The 19165-nt window shown below is 39.4% G+C and overlaps 1 protein-coding gene across 3 annotated transcripts in view; it reads right to left on the reverse strand.

The window, feature by feature from the left end:
- MIER3 (mesoderm induction early response 1, family member 3) overlaps positions 1 to 18905 on the reverse strand; it is a 31935-nt gene extending 13030 nt beyond the window's left edge. For 2 of the 3 annotated variants that reach the window (XM_012655314.1, XM_012655313.1), the window contains exons 1-8: positions 18875 to 18905; positions 17406 to 17430; positions 13996 to 14141; positions 5593 to 5727; positions 4276 to 4396; positions 3304 to 3389; positions 3029 to 3101; positions 760 to 911 (exon numbers count right to left, since the gene is read on the reverse strand). In XM_012655314.1, the coding sequence (XP_012510768.1) occupies positions 760 to 911; positions 3029 to 3101; positions 3304 to 3389; positions 4276 to 4396; positions 5593 to 5727; positions 13996 to 14141; positions 17406 to 17430; positions 18875 to 18883 (747 nt within the window). In that variant the 5' untranslated portion in view covers positions 18884 to 18905. Of the gene's footprint in view, positions 1 to 759; positions 912 to 3028; positions 3102 to 3303; positions 3390 to 4275; positions 4397 to 5592; positions 5728 to 13995; positions 14157 to 17405; positions 17431 to 18874 lie in introns of all 3 variants that reach the window. The other variant, XM_012655312.1, reaches the window with a different exon arrangement.
- Positions 18906 to 19165: the final 260 nt, after the last annotated feature.

A 19165-nucleotide genomic window follows, 5' to 3' on the forward strand; every position in this document is an offset into this window, starting at 1 on the left:
CAAAAACCCAATGGGATTTCTTTTCGACAGCTGATAAAACTACTTTGAAGTTCAGCTAATATGATTTCTCTGTGTTATTTGGGAATTCAACTTTGAGTCTACCTATCTCTGGGTATTCATTTGTCAGGATCACACAGATTTGGGATACAGAGTGAAAAAAGCATATGAGAGGAGCAAAACTAGGGGCATTCAAAAGTCTGTTAATAGGCAATTCTCCCACCCCCCATCCCAGATGTGATCAGGAGACTGTTCTGCATCTACAGGTACACGAGTGCTTAGCAAATGCTCCTACATCAAATTCATACTGTCTTAATAAACACTACCTTTAATCACTTCCTGACTGAAGTTCAAGAATAATTCAAAGAATATATTTATCATAAAATCTAAAAGTCCAACCACAGAGCATGTTTAAAGAAGTAATTACAAGTCTAAGAAGAAATATAGTCATCAAGAATGAGGTACTAAAGAATCTCAATGGCACAGGAAAATACAATTAAATGATTAAAAGGATATAAAATGGTATCTAAAGTAAGATACGTGTATCTGTATAGAAAAAAGACCAGAAGACATGAAACTATGTAAAATTAGGTTACCTCTAGGATTTGAGATTACGTTTTTTTAAACCACTACTTTGCAAATTTTAAAAATCTGTCCGAAAAGATATCCAATTCACATGTAAGAAATATTTAAATCAAACATAAGAAACCAAGAAGATACTGTAAGTTGGCTGCTGTTTCAACAGAAGCAGTTGAAGTATACCTGTTCATTGTCCCTTGTATGCGTTCCTGCAGAAATCCTATCCATAATTTTTTCATTTCCAGTTCTTAATGAGGTCTCAACAAGGTACTCCCTAACTTTGCTCTCCAAAACCACGTCAGGACGCCAAAGTAACTGGTCTTCATTTTCATACACTGATAAAGAAAATTCCATTAGCACATTAAAAATAGTAAACACATTCAAAGATGTACACAAACAGTTCTTTGTCCTCTTGATAGGCTATTACACTGGGACAAGTAAGTAACTTTGAGGACACCAGTAATTTGATTATCTGGCAAGTAGAGCCTTTCACTAGTTTAAGAACTTGTTTAAAATTTTATTATAGGCCAAGGGTTCTGGTGGCCACAACAAGTGGCTTGTTTGGTGGTCGGATTTACGGATTAGAAGGCTTTCCATACCTAGTAAAATCTAATGGAAAACCTCCTATTGGTATCTTATACTCTTCTAATGAAGGGGTAAAAATAACCTGTGTAAATTCTCTAATAACCTTGTTAGAATTTTCTCTTGAATTCCCTAAACAGCTCTATGAAATTTCTAGAGGTTAAAAATTGCAAACAAAGAAAATAAACAAACAAAACCACATAAAAACCAAACTATCTGGTAATAATGAAATATCAAAGAAAGGCATACTTCTCCTTTACTAACATCCTCTCCACAAGAGTATTTGTATTTAAAGGAGGAAGCAGATTAATTGAACATCCCTAGGGAGGTTTTTGAAAAGAAAAGCAAATAGTTGGAGAAGTAAACTTTCCACACTCTCTTTAAAAGACTGATACTAAGGAACAGAATGTCACTAAGTTTATATTTTGCACAAGTTTATACTAATGCACTCTATCACTTTACTCAAAGCTTCTGCGTTACATAATAAAGTAATATGGATGGCCCAAGTATTTAGCCCAGTGCTTCAAGTGCAATCCATTCTTCAAGTGTATAATAAATACTAAATATAGCTAACACAAATTTATTGAGACATCACCATGTACCAAGGACTGTGATAAGTGCATTATGCTCACAACTGTATGAGGCAGGTATTATCATACTCAGTTAGCAGGAAAGTTAAAACTAAAGTGTGCCTGTGAAACAATAAGACTGACTTTTTAGAGAAGTTCCTGGAACTTTCTTTGCTCTTTGGTCACAACTGAAAATAGGTAAAATAGTTTGGATTTATTCCCTCAAAAGATAGAGAATGTATACCTTCCCCTCTGATTTGCAGAACTGAGAGATCACCTCCATTATGTCTGCCCTAAGGACCTGTAGCTGCTGAGCATGTACTTGGCTCCAAGGGCATGTGTGGCATTTGGGTGGGATATGTGTATGTGTGAGGCCATCACATCTGAAGACTATCAGCTATGGTTTGCTTCCACTGAGACAATTGGCTTCCATCACTTTGAAAGCAGTTTTAGGAAAACAGCATTGCTAGTGGCTGCCAAGGCTAACAACCCCAGGGTAGCCAGTCCTCCCCTCCTTTAAATAGGGGTGACCTGGTATGGAAGAAAGATGTATTTAGGAAGTGTTGTGCTGGCTGTGCTGCTTTTGCCCCGGGACAAATCAACTCGTGGAAAAGGCCAAATGCCTATGGAAATATTCCAAATGTACTTGGTTCCTGAGTTCAGCTAAGATGGTGTACCTGTATTTTTACTTCCCACAACCTTGTCCCCTCCATACTATCAGAACCAACTATAGTTGGAATCTACCAAAAATGTGAAGAAAAACTAATTACACGTAAGTAGGAGTGTACAGCAAAACCAACAGAACCTTTACATTCCACCTCCTGCTCTTCCAGGGCTGGGGCAGGAGAATTTCTTCTAGTCTCTTTTTCCCTCAAGAGTCTTCTTTCCACAGGATTATACCCTTAACATTCTCATTACCTCAGAGAGGAAATTCTACTTTTATTAAAGCAGGATGTAGACCAAGATATTGCACCTTAGAAGGCTCTCCACTATTTTAACAGGCACTGAGCACACTGGCTAACAGTTATATACATATATACACACACACATACCTCTGTGTGTGTGTTTGTGTGTGTGCGCGCACGCGCGCTGGGGAGGCTCTTACAACACGTCTCATGGAGTCTGAGTCTCATGGTTAATTTTGACACATTTTTCCTAAGTCAGGCCTAAATATTCTGAGTCTGGAAGTTTCCCTGACCCCAAACTATATTGTCAAGGTTGATATATTATCAGATATTTAAATAACCATTTTAAGTGATAACTTTGGTCTACCAAACATCAAAATCAAAAGTTTTCCTTACCTTTTTCACTACCATCATATTCTCCAAGATATGGGGGAATCTCTGCCTGATACTGTAAACCAATCATTATTTCCTACAGGAAAATGGAGAAGTAAAAATAACTTCTTATAAAAATAAATACTGAAACAAAGGTCCCAAACTCATTAATCAGGTTCTATAAGTCAAAAGAAACTTTATCTTGTAACAACAAAATTATCATAAATCATTTCAGAAATGTTTTTAAAGGCCACTTTAATCTAAATGGTCTACTAGATTATCATGGTAACTCAACTTACTTTCCTCAAATCTTCAGGAGAGTTACCACTGTCTGTTTCAACATCTTCAACTTCGGATTCCTTATCACCATCACATGTAGTATTTGCTTAAAAGAAGAAAATTAAAAAGGTTTTTATTGCTTATTTTTGTAGCATCTGGGAGAATGCCTATTATTTAATATTTTATAAAAACTTGTGGAATAAATGAGATCAGCATAAATATACTAAACCTCCTGCACTATGCTTAAAATTGACATTAGTCAAAACAAGACTCTAAAAGCTCTAATAAAGTATATAGTATCCTTATAATTATTATGGTGTACTGTTAAATGGTTTGGGAGTTAAAAGGAAACCACTGTGGTTACCTTAAAAAGAAAGTAAAGCACTAGAATTCTGATTACACTAATCCAGAAAGAGATATACACAGCAGCTGCACATTAAGTCCATCAAAATTATTTTTGCACACACATAACTGCATGTGTATTTGAACATGTTAAATGGTTCTTCTACCTTAAAAATACCTCAAAAAAAAATAAGCGAGATTACATATAAGAAATTATTTCAGTTCAAAGCCTTTTTAATATAGTAATATAAACATAAAGGAGTAACACCAAGAATAGGGAAAAAAAGAATTAAATGAATCATTAAAAATATTTTTTGAGCATTGATAAATTTTCAAAACCGGGAGAGCAAGGGCATTTTAAAAGAAATCCTAAAAATGTCTATAAAATTTCATGATCTAACTAAGACTGGTTACCATATCAACAGATGAGCCTTAGAAAAGAAAACAGCCTTGCAAAACTAAGTGAATGTTTCAATTTTTAAATGGTATATTAGTTCAACTCTAGCCCAATAAAAAGGCTGTAATCTTGTTCAGTTTAAATTACAATAGGATTTATCTCAACTATATAAAACATTTAGAATATTCTAACATAAAGTACTTAGCACATACTATCAATGCTACTACTAATCAGTAATAATTGAGTTTCTTACATCGTAAAGGCCTAGGGAAGAAATCGGAAGTCTCATGGGAAGTCACAGATGGTGTCAGATCATCTGCAGAAGACTGAGTTTCCTCATCATCACCTGACAACAAGTCTTTTGCTATTTCCTCCTGGAAGAATAGGAAGGCAGTGCCAGAGTTAGAAATGATTACATCTCATCAATTAAGGAAAATATCTTTTTATAACATAATACAATTAAGAACTAGCTGAAGCCCCCTTAGTTTTAAGAGAAGTAATTGTGAAATTCTCCTAATAATTTACTTCATGTACACAAATATTTAATGACATTTAATATTTAATTATAGGTAATATTTAATATACTAGTAAATAAGTGCAACTATACACTTAAACAATTGCCTAATTTTAGGGTATGCAGAGTTTTCCTAAAGCTGTAGGCTAATTTTTACTGAATTTACAACAAAAATAATCTGACTTCTAAATGGTTAACAATACTCACTTTCTGCCAATAATAAATAAAACTGAAAAAATGCCTCCAAACTCCACTATTCCAACAATTTAAAAAGTCCAACCAATGAATAGCTCTGACTAGTGACATAACTTTAAAAGCAGCATGTTTGAATTCATTTTTATGTAAATGTATAGTCATCCTTGTGCCTAGTACATAGTAGGCACTCAATAAATACTTGAATGACTACAGTCATTAAGGTCTGTGGTACATTAATATCATATTGACTAATAAGTGGGAACAACATAACTCACAAAAAGAGGTTCCAAGATGTGGATTCCTCTCCCTGCCTCAGATCTGAAAGGGAAGGAAAGGTTTCCAGGGATCTGTTAGCAGAGACTGTGGCTGTGAGAATTTTCCTCAGCAGGGACAAGGCCTCCCCACAACCAGCCTATGTTAGAGATGGATCACCGTGGCCTTGGCTGCTGCAGCCGCTGTCACTCCCAGAGCCAAGAAAAGAGAACTTCTCTCCAATCACTCCACGCCTAAGCCAGCTTGGTTTGAAGGCTTCTGGGGGATTTATTAATCAATGCTTTTATGTGTTTACAGGATAAAAAGAAGTTAAGGCAAAATCTAAGTTTAGATACAATGTGTCTACACAGGAAAGATGAAAAAATTATGGGAGAATATTCAGGCATGCGAAGTATCACAAAGCTACTAATACTCTTAAAATAGTGTGATCAAAGCCAATGTTTAAATCAGTCACCAAAATGATAAGAGCAATGGGTCAACAAGAAGTTTACATTTCAGAATTATAAAATGCTTTAAACGAAAGAAACTCTAATAAAAACAGTCAATGGTAATAGATTCTGAATTTTTCTTTTAAATGCTTGTACTTACTTTGTCTAGTGTCATGTCTGGTAGTTCATCTGCCAGTTCACTCGGGGAACTATTTGCACTGGAATTTGCAACGGCTGGAATTGTAGGTTCATAGCCATAGAATGCCAGTAAGTCTTCTAGAGGCATGTTTCCTTCCTATTCAAGCCAGGAGACAAACATGAACATGAACTCAGTAGGTGTCACAATACCGAACTGCAGGTAAACTGTGTCATGTCCTTAATAAAGCACATTATCAAAACAGAACAGATCAAATCTAAGCTAACAAATCTAAGCAGAACAAATCAAAGCTAAGTTTCAGTTTTTCTTTTATACTGTTGTCACAAAACAGACCAAACACCTAAGAGCTATAACTAATACATTGATAAAAGCCTAACAATTAACACTTTAGTTTTTATTTTCCAGCATTTTACTTTTAAAAAATTCCCCAAATATTTTCTTTAGTGTAGACCTTTTTTTTAGCTTTCACATCAGTCTAAAGATTTGCACTGAAGACATTTCCAATTAATCAATCGATAACTTCATGTAAGTTACAGTTTGTTTCCTTGCACTTAACAGTTGACCACTTGGTTTATTCTTCATGTTAATTACTAGATAACCTGATAGGAAACCTTTGCTGAACACTTACTAACACCAGCAACATTTAATTATTAATGTTCAAAGCACAATTATCCTTTTTTGTTCTTACTACTGTATCTGACATTTTATTCCACACTTTTTTTAAAACAACTGTCTGATGATGATTGTATTATTACCGTCTTACACGTAAGAAAACTGAGATTTAGCTCTGGGTCTCAATCTCAGTCCCCCAAGTTCTTTTACTGGATGGTGCTTTGATAAAATTACATACTCTGGTTCCAGTGCAGCCTATGTTATGAATACCTATGCCATGTCCCATAGTGACACCCAGTCACCGTTTTCCTCCCACTAATCTATGTGAAAATAAGCGCTATCTTTCCTTTTTAAATAGAGTCATGTGCTGTATAACAATGTTTCCGTCAAAGATGGACTGAGGTAGGAACAGCAGGCTGTGCCATATAGCCTAGATGTGCAATAGGCTATATCAACCAAGTTTGTGTAAGTACACTCTATGAAGTATACACAATGACAACATTGCCTAGCGACACATTTCTCAGAATATACCATCATTAAGCGATGCATGACTGTATTTTAACTACTGAAGTATACAGAACTATTTATAATTATCATTCAAATAAACAATTTCAAAACAGTATCCTAGGAACTAGTTAATTTGGTAAGTATTTTTAAAATGTTTGTGTCTATCAATTAAGAGATTTATTTTTAAAGCTTGCTTATTGGTTTAGTTTTCCCTTTAAGCCAAATTACCTAAGTCGGGAAGCAAACAGCATAAAAATGCTGGAGTAGAGCGTGAAGAACATACCCACAGCTGATCACACCGTGAACCGAGGAGCTAGTGATGATTCCTAGAGAGCCAGCTGGCTGCCCACAGGGGATGCAGGCTACGAGGGCCCTCAAAAATCTGGCCTTCACCTTTGCAGATATGGAACTTACACATATTTCACTGTACCTGACTGAAACAGACTCGTGCTAAATGAATTTAGAAGAAAGTATACAATAGAATGCTAGTTTATACATTTGCAGTAGTAGACATATGCCTTTCTAATGACTGTAACAATCATGTCATTTCTGAATCCTTTCAGCTTGGGATTGAAATCAATAAAAAACTGCTTCGGGAGCATGGAATCAGCACAAATTGAGTTGGACTGTCAGGACAGACAGAAGTTCACCCACGCCATGAATTATTCTTCTCCTAAACCAAAGAATTCCTTGGAGGTGACCAGAATCAGATTTAGAGTCTCTCTACAGTCCTATTCCTGCTCCTTGCAGAGTCCACGCAGCCCATTCCCTTTGGCTCGTATTGGTTATAACACAAGAAGTGATTGGATTGCAGCCTTTGCCAACCACCTGTCAGCAGTATTTCTCAAAAACCTGACCAGAGGAGATGGAAATTCTCACTTCTTACGCATTGATGGTCCACCTTCTCATCATTTATTGGGTTCTAGGTACTTTGCTGAGGGCTACTGGCTATGGATATAGAAATGACATTTATAGAAAAATCCCTGCTCACAAGGAATTCGGTCTTAGTTGGAGAAACTGGTAAGTTAACAATTATAATACAACGTGATAGCTACAATACTCAGTTCTGGAATTGGTGCTATGAATTTGTGCATATAGAGAAGACCTACACCCCAAGAATAGTGGTATGGGGCAAGGAGGTACAGACAGAGAGCGAAGATTGAGCGAAGTCTTGGAAGATGACAAGGTCGTTGACAAAACACAAACATAGCACTGCCAATTTTGATGAGTACAAAGGAAACAAATATGAGGATCCTGAGATACACAGTAACATTGGGGGGCTGCTTTCACAGGGGAGCAGGCAAAGACAGTAAATGATCCTCGGCTGAGGCCCAAAGTCTAAGTGGCCAGTCCCATGAAGGGCATTCCAGGCAAAGGAAACACACATGAGGCCTGAAGGTGCCTTCCCACTATGCCAAGTGGCCACAGCTTGGTGAGCAGAGTGAAAAGTGGCTCAAGAGGAGAATGGAAACAGAGGCAGGGACAGATCACAAAGGGCCTCATGGCCAGGGAAAGGAACTTAGACTTTATTCCCAGGGCAGTGGGAAGCCACTGGAGAATTATAAAAAGGGAATAACAGGCAGTTATTTCTTCTTGAAGTACTGGACGGCTGCATGAAGAAAAGTTGGGTTGGGATGAAGAGATACAAGAGAAGCAGGGAGATAAAGGGGCCTCATGCTAGGTTAGGGTAGCGACACAGACAAGGAGAGAAGTGAATAAAAGAGATACATTCTGGGGCGGAATCAAATGGGTTACTAGATGTGGGAGTGAAAGGGAGGGAAGGACGACGCCTAGATTTCTATTCGAGCATTTAGATGGTGGTAACATTTCCTGAGCTAGAAAAGACCAAGGGAAGAAAAGGTTTTCGAAGGAAAAAAATTAAGAGTTCTGCAAAGGACACAGTTAAGTTTGAGAAGACTAAGAAACATCCAAGTAGCAAAGTCAAGTTGGCCAGGAGCCTGGAGCTCAGAGAATCAGGCTGGGCTAAAGATATAAATCTGGCATTCATTAGCATCTAGATGATATTTAAAGCCACAGGAGCTGATGAGCTCACCCACGAAGAGGGTAGACAGAAGAGGGGGGATCTATGCTTTATTAGAAGAACTTTCAGATATATGGGCAGATATATTTCAGCTATATTGCCCCCTATGGGCCATGGGGTATGACTGAAAAATCTTAAACACAATTTCCATTTTAGACATAATGGTCATGGGGAAGTAAAAGAATGAGAGAGCCTGAACTAAGGAAGGGAATTATTTCAGCGAAATTTAGGGAAAAGATCTGTTCGACTCACTGGACAGAGGGAATGAAAGCAATACAGGAGTCCAAATGGACTGCTAGATTTCTGGCCTGAGAAGTTAGCTAGCTATAGCACACAAGAGATAGACACACAAGACAAATAAACTTGAGGGCAGGATGATAATGACGAGTTTAAGGTGAAAGCTAAAGCAGTGGGCTTGAGTGAGATCACCCAGAAAAGGCATATAGAGTGAAAAGGCAAAAGCTGAAATCCTGAAGAACATCATCAATTAAAATGCAGGCAAAGAAACAAAAGCCCATAAATAAGACAGAGGGAGAACTTAGAGAGTAGAATTAGAACCAAGAGAAAGCACAATTATGTAAATTAAGGCAGAACAAGTATGGAGAAACTAGGAATGGTCACTTGGGTCAAATACCAAGGAGAAATCAAGGGAGAGAAAGCCAGACAAGAATTCTTTGATATTTGGCAATTGGGAATTATCGGTGATCCCACGGCATGGTGGTTGAAGCCAAGCTAAGGACCGAATGGCAGGGAAGAAAGTACACACACATCTCTGAGACTTGGCTGTAGAAGGAAAATGATTAAGGGCAATACAGGGTCAAGAGACTTTCTTCCTAATGTGCAGACTGTAGGAATAGGATTCCATGTGCAAACTTAACAAAAAAGTAGAAGAATAAACTGAAGGCAGGAGAGATGGAATCTAGGGGTTAGCCTGGGACGTGGCAGACACTTTGGGGACAGGAGGCAAAGAATATAAAAGTTAAGCTTGTTGGGGGAGGGGGAACAGGAAGTTCCCAGTAGTCACATGAAAACCCCAACTTTTCTATAAAGACACAGGCATGATCATCTGTTGAGGGCAAAGGTGACCATCTTAGTGGAAACCTCATTAGTAAGTTCAAGGGATGATACTGGTGACCAATGGGCTGGTGCTTAAGCACAAATTATCTGTACTGGAACTTCTTAAGCAAAACTGGAAAAGGTGAATCCAGTCTCTGAAGCACTTCCCAAATGAGCTCTCTATTAGAGCCTATTAATAAAGCACTTAGTCCTTTGAAGCATAAAAACAATGTTTTCAAAATGGAATTGGTAAGTCTTGAAGTCTCTGAAGATCTGCGGTGGCCAGATCAGTTTAGAAGTTTGATCAGCACCTTATCCCAGGTATAAGGACTTTTCTCTTCTATCTTTTTCTAGGGTATTTTGTTGAGCCTATTTAAATTTAAGGGACACAGCTGAGTCTAGTCACACTTATAAACAAACTATTCTCTAAGTCAAAGGGTTTGTATTAGGAAGAATACAAGACTTAGGGCAGGGAACCGACTAACTGCTAACCATTACCTTGGGCAAATCACATAACTCCTCTGTACTCCATTTCCTCATTTGTAAAAAGGAAAATACCATCATTTCCTTGATCCTATGATGCACACTCTCAGATATCTGAATCAGGATGCATCCCATTACCGATGTACAAGTTTCACATAGCAGTGTTTCTGCCTGACCCCATCTATGCTATGTAAATCAATGGCACATCTTATAATCAGCAAGGTCTCTGAGCCAAGGAAATAATACCAATTCTTGTCTAATACACCTGATAGCATTGCTGAGTGGGTCAAATGAGACTAAATGAGGTGCAGATCAATGTTAGTAACCAATGTAACACCTGTCTGATACCTTAAAGTGCAGTTTACAAAATATACATATAATTTGTATAAATGCTTTAAAAAGAAAAAAAGGAAGGACCTATACTAAAGTCTAAGTGATGGAAAAAGTGATTTCTTACTTTCTCATTTATTTATGCTTTTCTGAATTTTTAGAATTTTCTCACAATGAACATCAGGGGACATATCTATATATTAATAAAAGCAGAAATAAGAACTTTAATATAAACCATATTTTAGTATGTTTAATAACTAAAATCTAGCCACTTGATTTGTACTCTATGCTCACCAAAGACCTACTATAAGAAAACTGATTTCTTTACCTTATTATTTTCCATAATATATGATGTATTGAAAATTCGTACGTGCCAAAATACAGGCCAAGTTTACAGTTAACAAACTACTGAGTTTATTGACTATGAGCATAAAAACTTATTTATAATTTTCGAAAATAAACATTAACATCAAGCTCCTAAGACTGTTAATATGTATCAATACCTAAATCATTGTTCCAATAATAAAACATTAATAGACTACATTATTGTAAATTATATAGAAATAATAAAAACATAACTTACAATTTCTTTTAAAAACTTTATCCTTACTCTTTGTAAGGATATTTGTGTCTCTATCTACTGTTTCTTTTATTCATTTTCATGTTTTATTAAACATCAATAAAGAATAGAGACCACATCTACACAATTATTCTTTACTACAGATCAGAACCACAGATCAAAGGAAGTGGGCAGTCAGTCACTCTTAGAAATAACTCCTCTTGTCCACTGCTCAATGAGAGAAGGATTAGCCTTTGGAGTGAAGACACAGCTCCTGGGTCTTCTGTACAATTTATATTTTTCTGTCCCAATTTCCAAGAGTGTGATAAAATGCCAGGAAGAAAAACTGTCCAAGTACAGAAAAGTTGAAACATTTAAGGGCCTATAATTTTTCTGAACCTGCAAATTCAATGACAGATATCACAAAGCAAAGATTCAATTACTAGAGTTTACTAAACAAAATGAAAATCATAGGAATAGGGACTAGGTGTTTTTGTGAATAGCTAAGTTAGTAACTCTGTTGTTGATTATTTCTCTACATCTTCCTCAAGTTCCTTTTAAAACTCACTAAACACAGATCAAAGAGCTACTATTACAATTTCTGGAAAAACAAAGCCTACAAATCTGAAAAATAAAATTTTACTAGCACATAAAAATCTCTACCAGATTACCCACAGTCAAGCAATAACTAAGTTAACACAGTAAATGAAGTTTGGTTCTTACTATTTTACTGACAAATGGCTATTCACATGGCTAAAATGCATCTGACATGTCTATCAAACATTTTCTTGTATCTTGCTATAACTAGACTGCTGTCTCCCTACCTTTAACAACAAACACATTATGCAGGAAGATGCATTGTTAAGCCACCTGGGACTTCTGCCTCATGCCCACATAATATGCCTACAGCAGTGTCCTGACTTAAAACTACAAAAAAGAAGTGTTGTCTATTTTAAGAAGCCTTCCCTGAACTCCCACACCAGGCTAAACATCTTTTACTAAATATACATAACCTTTCTACCACAGCTCTCATTGCTTAGCTCTTTCATAGTCCTTAATATATATAAAAAAAAACCTTTATTCCCATTTGTCATCCCACAGTAGACTGTAAGCTCTTTGAATTCAGGGACATTGTCAAATTGCTCATTTTCGCAATTCCAGACCTACACAGTCCTTGGCTTAGTGATAATGTTAGATGGACTATAATTCTCAGTTATTCTAGGGTACCTACTCATAAGTAGGAAGGAATTGCCTGAATAAAGCCAAGATAGAGCTTGAGACTCTCAGGCATCTTTTCTCATCAATAGGCAACATTTTATTATCACTCCTGAAAGGAGCAACAGGCAAAAGATTTTTCTTCTTCTACCACTTGAATATTTCATAACAAGTTTCGCTTTATATTCCCAAATCTGTTTGGCTTTTACAGATTTTTTTTAAGTGAATAAGTCTAACTGCAATTGTATTAGATCAACTGGCAAATGAATGAACACTTATAGAAAATTTCAGGTCTACTGGAACAAGCCTGGGATGTGGGCCCTGAAGACTCTGGCTTCTGTTTCCTCGTATATTAACATGAAGAAAGAAATGGAATAATAACCCACTCCTGCCTTACACAGATAGGAAGCAATAGAGATTATATATGTTAGAATGTGCTTTTTCTTCTTCAAGAAAAAGAGGTATAAGAACTCAGAGGATTAATATTATTTAATATTACTTCTGAAAGCTTCTGTCATTTTGGGCTGATTAGAAATTTCCAAGTAAAGTTAATTTATAGATAAGTACAATCTTAGTTTTTCCAAATAACCCCTGTGGAGGTCTCTCTGTACAGTCCTGGTATAAATGCGTGTTTAAAATACAGTTCATTTGGGGGCCCGGCGCGGTGGCTCACGCCTGTAATCCTAGCACTCTGGGAGGCCGAGGCGGGTGGATCGTTTGAACTCAGGAGTTCAAGACCAGCCTGAGCAAGAGCAAGACCCTGTCTCTACTAAAAATAGAAAGAAATTAATTGGACAACTAAAAATATATAGAAAAAATTAGCCGGGCATGGTGGCGCATGCCTGTAGTCCCAGCTACTCGGGAGGCTGAGGCAGAAGGATTGCTTGAGCCCAGGAGTTTGACGTTGCTGTGAGCCAGGCTGATGCCACGGCACTCACTCTGGCCCGGGCAACAAAGCAAGACTCCGTCTCAAAAAATAAATAAATACAATAAAATAAAATGCAGTTCATTTGAATTTATATTGACTCTGGGTTTAAAAAATTATAAGCTACACTCCTTGCTAACTTTTTAAAAGATGACTAGGGGTCAGGATGGGACAGTACCAATTTACATTTAAAAATATAGTAAACCTTTTTCTTTCTCAATCTTTTTACAGTATTCTACCAGATCATCAGTTATTTGAAGGAAAAGACTTCTCTTTGTATCTACTATTGTACTAAAATTCAAGTTTGATCCTCAGCAGAATAGTATGATATAACGGAAAAAGGGCCGAACTAGGATCCAGAACTAAGTTTAGGGCTTACAGTTCTCTCTAAACCTCAATATTCTCATCTGCAAAATGCCTAGATGTACCTACTTTGCTGTGCTGAAATAAGCTTAAAAATTAGGTTATTATAAAATAACTGTGAGAAATTAAATGAAAATGTACTTATTAGGCTATCCCTCCCAATAATGAGAAAATCAGTGACATTCTGTAAAAGTTAGGTCAAAAAAAAAAAAAATACTGATCCAATTTTTATTTCAGGTGGATTACAAAATTTATAATAGAATTTCAAAATCTTTACTACAAGTTTGTGTCAAAATACTAAAGTAAATCCTTTACCTTTTCTAAGTCTTCAATTTCAGAACTGAAGTTTTTACCCTCATCCATCATTTCTTCTTCTTCAAGAGTTCTTTCATCATCATAGTCATGGACCAACATCTCAGCAGTAGGGTCAAAATCATGATCCTCAGAAGACAAAGACCCAACTGGAATGAAACAAACTCAATCACTTTACACATTTACAAGGCTATTTACAAAAGAAAATAAAAATTTGTGTTCTTCTGCCAGTCCCTTTTAATGTTTTATATGCGGGTTTTATTAAATGAATCTACTATATACTTCATAGGTTATAAAGACTATATGATTCTGAAAAGACATCTGAACCAGCAAAAGAACAAGGCAAAGTAATTCACTTTTATAATAGATCCAGTCCAGGAGAAAACAAGTTATAATAAAAACAAAGTGATTTAAATGTCATGGTCTTAAATAAATGTTTTAATAGAAAAACAGTCAAACTTGTGTATCAGTTTAATACATCCGTATAAAAGCACTAGCAAAAAGTCAAACGGATTAAATTTCCATTAATGGAAGACTTCACAAGAATGTACCAAATACTAGGCTAACACTTCAGATGAGAATATAAATTTTACCCAAATTCTTACCCTCAAATACACAAAACACAACAGAAATCTGGTTTATAACACAAACACAACTTTCTGTGAAGTAGCTATATAGCAATTCACTTTTTAAAAGCACTATATCACTTTACATATCTATAACAGTGTTTCAAGCTCTCCAGCATTAATCAGACAAGCATTAAACTGTAAAACTATATTTTACTTTGGATTACTAATAAAGTTCTTAGGATTATGTGAAGAGAATACAGACAATCATAACTTAAGGTTTGGGAAGATATATCCATTGCAAGTTGTTTTGGTCAATTCATACTTGTTTATAAATTGTATTACTTTTTAATAGCAAATATGAATTCAATAGGAAACACCAAAAACCAAGAGAAGAAATGACTAAAATCCATAATCCTAAGAGAATGAAATCAAATTTATGAAAAATAGGATTTTCTCTATTTGTTTTACTCTAGTATCTAATTCAATTAGACCAGTGACTCTCAGAACAGGGAAAGAAAAGAAGGATCAGAATATGTTGGTGAGGGAAGAAAAAAGTGGATACAAGCATATTCAACATAAAAAGTTTGATCTGTTCTTAGTCAAGCTATTGAATATTTTAAAATTTCAAACATTTAAGGACAGCGTGAGACCATAACCAGAACACTGAACTAGGCCAAAGATTTTTCACTACGGAAAAACCACAGACATAATTCAATGTTTTTGATTCTGAGTTCCAAGAACTCTAATCACTAGTCCTAAAAATAATACAATTTCTACGGGACTTAACTTTTTAGGTTTACATTATGACGTTATTTCTTTAAAGACTGCAAAATATCTGCTCATTTACAAACCTGAAGTACATATGGTTTAACTTAATTTTGAAGAGAAAGATGAATATTTATTAACTAGCTCAAAAACAGAACATCTACCATTACAAATTTTCTTCCTTTGAGGAATTCCTGGAAACCTCCACAATATGCCAAAGTGGCAGGGATGAAATAGATGCTAACTTTTCCACCTCTTTGGGGGCAAAATTCTGCCCTCTTTTGTTATTCCTACATCACTTGGCACAACAGGCTTCCCCTTTAACATGGAAGGTATTCAATAAGCGCCAGAAATTGAAGGGCTCAGGTTCTACTCCTGGCTTTGTCCTTGGCTTTCTGGGACCTGAAGCAAGTCATTTGAACTTTCTATGTCTAGCTCTAGTCTTCCATTTGTAAAATACATAGGGGTGGCTGAAAGGACCTCAAGAGTCCCTTCCAGCTCTAAAATTCTCCTAAAAAACTAATTGATTAAAAACAGGTTATAAGTCTGTTTAGACACCAAAACCACATTGTCTTTGGTGTTTTATTTAAGATTGTGACTTCCCTTCAAGACCAGCCTGAGCAAGAGTGAGATCCCCTCTCTACTAAATATAGAAACATTAGCCAGGCGTCACATGCCTGTAGTCCCATTCCTAGCTACTCGGGAGGCTGAGGCAGGAGGATAGCTTGTGCCCAGGAGTTTGATGCTGTTGTGAGCTATGATGACACCACTGCACTCTACTCCGGGTGACAAAGTGAGACTCTGTCTAAAAGAAAACAAAAAAAGATTGCAACTTCTTAAAGAAGTCAGTGATGCAAAATGGAAAAATTCCATCGTCATCCAGATGTTTGGCATCATGTACATAAATATTCTTTTCCTGAAATCAGTTATAACAAAGAAATGTTTGTCTCAAAATTAGCAAAAATTTTGAAAACAATTTTTAAATGTAAAGATGTAGACAGCTATTTTTAAAATATCCACAAATTTCTTCTACTTGGTGTATTTTACAATACCTTAAATGAAAATCAAGTGAGACCTTGAAGGTGGAGTAAATACAAAAAGCAATTTTGCAAGGAAATGCATTGTTCACTCTAAGACAACATATTCTAATGTAAGACCTAGGAGCTCATTTGTGCTCTGCTACTAACTATAGAGTTATTTAAGTCTCCTCAACTGTAAAACAAGGGAGTTGGACTAGTTCGGATTGCTTTTCCTAGAGATTATGAGAAGGAAAAGAGGTAGCCAAGAGGGGAGCTGGAAAGGGGGTGAGAAACTGAAACAAAGCACATGAGGAAAGGTCCTTACCATGGATCTGGCTCAGGGGTTCCACAAACCCCAAATTGTGTAATTATGCATATGTGCAGAATTCTGGAGAGTCTCTTGCTTTCATCAGATTCTGACAGGGATTTCTGATCTCAAAAAGGTTAAAGAAACACTGTACTAGGATGATCTATGGTTGTCGCAGATCAAAAATACTAAATCACCACTTTTCAATGCCAAACTTGGATGTTCTTTTTTAATATTATTATTAAGGCAGCTATACCTAACTCTCAATTTTAACACAATCCATAGACATTTAATTATAAAAAAGAGACAAAATAAAGAGAGATGGGGAATTATGGTTAATAATTAATTTAATCAGTCCCAAAATTCTGATAAATTTTAAAGACTCAATCTCTCGAAGAAATCAAAATTAAAATCTAAAATGCTAAAGTTGGTGGAAAGTCGATTTGGGATTTACTGTTTCAGACTTGGAGGAAAAAGCAATACATGTAAAAATTAAAGACATTACTTAGAAGAACACTTGTCTTAGTAGCTTTGTAACAAGGTTATTTTTTCAACATGCAAGAAAAAAAAAGGATAGTATAACTAACTATCCCTTCCTACAACAACTTAATTATCAAATGTACATTGAAACTCTTAAAAACCGATGATGAAAAACTTGCAGGATAAATTTTTGTGGGGAATCCTTTAGCAATGGATCTTTGAGCCCGCATTACCCTCCGGGATCCGCAAAAGAGGTAAGAAAATAGAACAAACCTGGGCTTGAACTTCCAAAAGAAGCCTAGGAGAGAGAGAGGAAAACGTGAGGTTAGATCGCGCAGCCAAGGAAAGAGGCAGCGCCGGCAACAGGGCGCAGAGGAGGCGGAGTCGAGCGCTCCTCCGCAGCTGCCAAAAGTGCAAGACGTAGCTTCGCTCCAGTCGCTCCCGGCCCCTTTCGGGCCCCCTCTTGGCTGCCTCGCCTTCCTCCCGGAGTCCCCAGTGTACAAACTCGCAGACCCGGGACGAAACCCGGAGTCTAAGAGGCAACTCCAAGCCTCTTCTTAGAGCTCAGCAAGTTACAAAGCACAGAAGCAAAACCCAGAGCAGTCGGCTCGCAGCATCAGTCCCCTATCCCAAACATCCCGGGAGTTCCCCAAATCCCACCCAGCCCTCCGCGGACCCAAACAACTCCTTGAACGCAACACCCTTCTCTGGATGAAACTTGCTTACTGGGCACCCAGTCCGCCCCGTGGGGCCCGGAAGCCCCAACTCCAGCGCTGTCCTCTGCCCTGGAGCGCAGGCCGGCTCAAATCGGACACTTGCCCCCAAACCAAAGCGCGAGCCCCTCATCGTCTCTCCCGAGTCCAGAGATACAGTCCGTCAGTTCCAGGGATGGTGGTTCCCTCCAGAGTGTTCAGTCCCGCCCCGGGCCCGCCAGCGCGCCCCTCGCCCGAGCGAGCTCCTGCCGAGGGGTTCCTGCCGCGCCACCCCCTCCCCCCAGTTCACTAGTCCCGGGGGAGATGGCCGGGGCAGCTTCGCTCGCCCAGCTTCCCTCCTCCAGCCCGGAGAAAACTGGGGCTATCGAGCCACTCTCCTGGAGAGGGCGTCGAGGGTCGTGGTCTGCTCCTTCACCCCAGGGGCTCCCGCACATCCTGGGCTGCGGGGCGGGGAGTCCCGCTCCTCTCCCGCGAAGCCCGGCGGCCGCGCATCCCGCTCGCCTCCGCGCCCGGCGCAAAGTGGAGCGTGCGGCTCCTTCGCGCCGCAGCCCGGGCCCGGTGGGCCGGGGACACAGCGCACCACTCCCGCAGGGCAGTGGCGCAGCCCGCTCCCCGCTTTGCAATCCAGCCACGGAGGGGGGGCTCGGCCGGTTTCCACCCACCCGGGCCCCCGGAGGCGGCGCAGAGGCGCTGGCGGCCGGCGTCAGCGGCCGGGGCCACGACACGGCCCCGTCCCCGGGCAGGGGCTCGCTGCCGTCGGCCGCCGCCTCTGTCCGGCCCCGTCGCCTGGCTCGGCCGGGGCCGGAGCCGCCGCGGCCTAGTCTCGGAGGGAGACCGCTCCCGCGCCCGCTCCCGCCCCCCGGCCGGCCCCGCCGCGGCCCGTCGCCGCCCCGCGACCCCCGCGCCGCCGCGCCGCCCCCCATGGGTCCGCAGCAAGAGCCCCGGATCCCCCAGGCTGGCTCGGGGACCGCGGGGGGCCGCCGGGCGCCCGCTCCAGCCCGGCCGCTCCTGCCCGGTTTCCCTGCTCACCTCCGCCATATTGGTACCTTTAGGGCGAACGAGCAGCGCCGAGCCCAGTCCCCGGATGGGGCGCCTGAGCCAATCGCAGCCGCCGCCGCCACCGCGGTCCGCCCGGCACCCGCCCGGCGGCAGAGGCGGCTCGGCCCCTTATAGGGCAGGGCGGCCCGCGACGCCCCCGGCCCGCTCGCACGCCCACCCCGCCCGGCGCCCCTCGCCGCGCCCCGCGCCCGCCTGCCGCGGGGCCGACCTGCACCCGCGCTCACCCGTCCTCCTCCCGGCTGGAGTAAAGTTCCTGCCGAA

This window comes from Propithecus coquereli, unplaced genomic scaffold (assembly GCF_000956105.1).
Source record: "Propithecus coquereli isolate 6110/MARCELLA unplaced genomic scaffold, Pcoq_1.0 Scaffold47, whole genome shotgun sequence".
In the NCBI taxonomy this organism is placed as follows: Eukaryota; Metazoa; Chordata; class Mammalia; order Primates; family Indriidae; genus Propithecus; species Propithecus coquereli.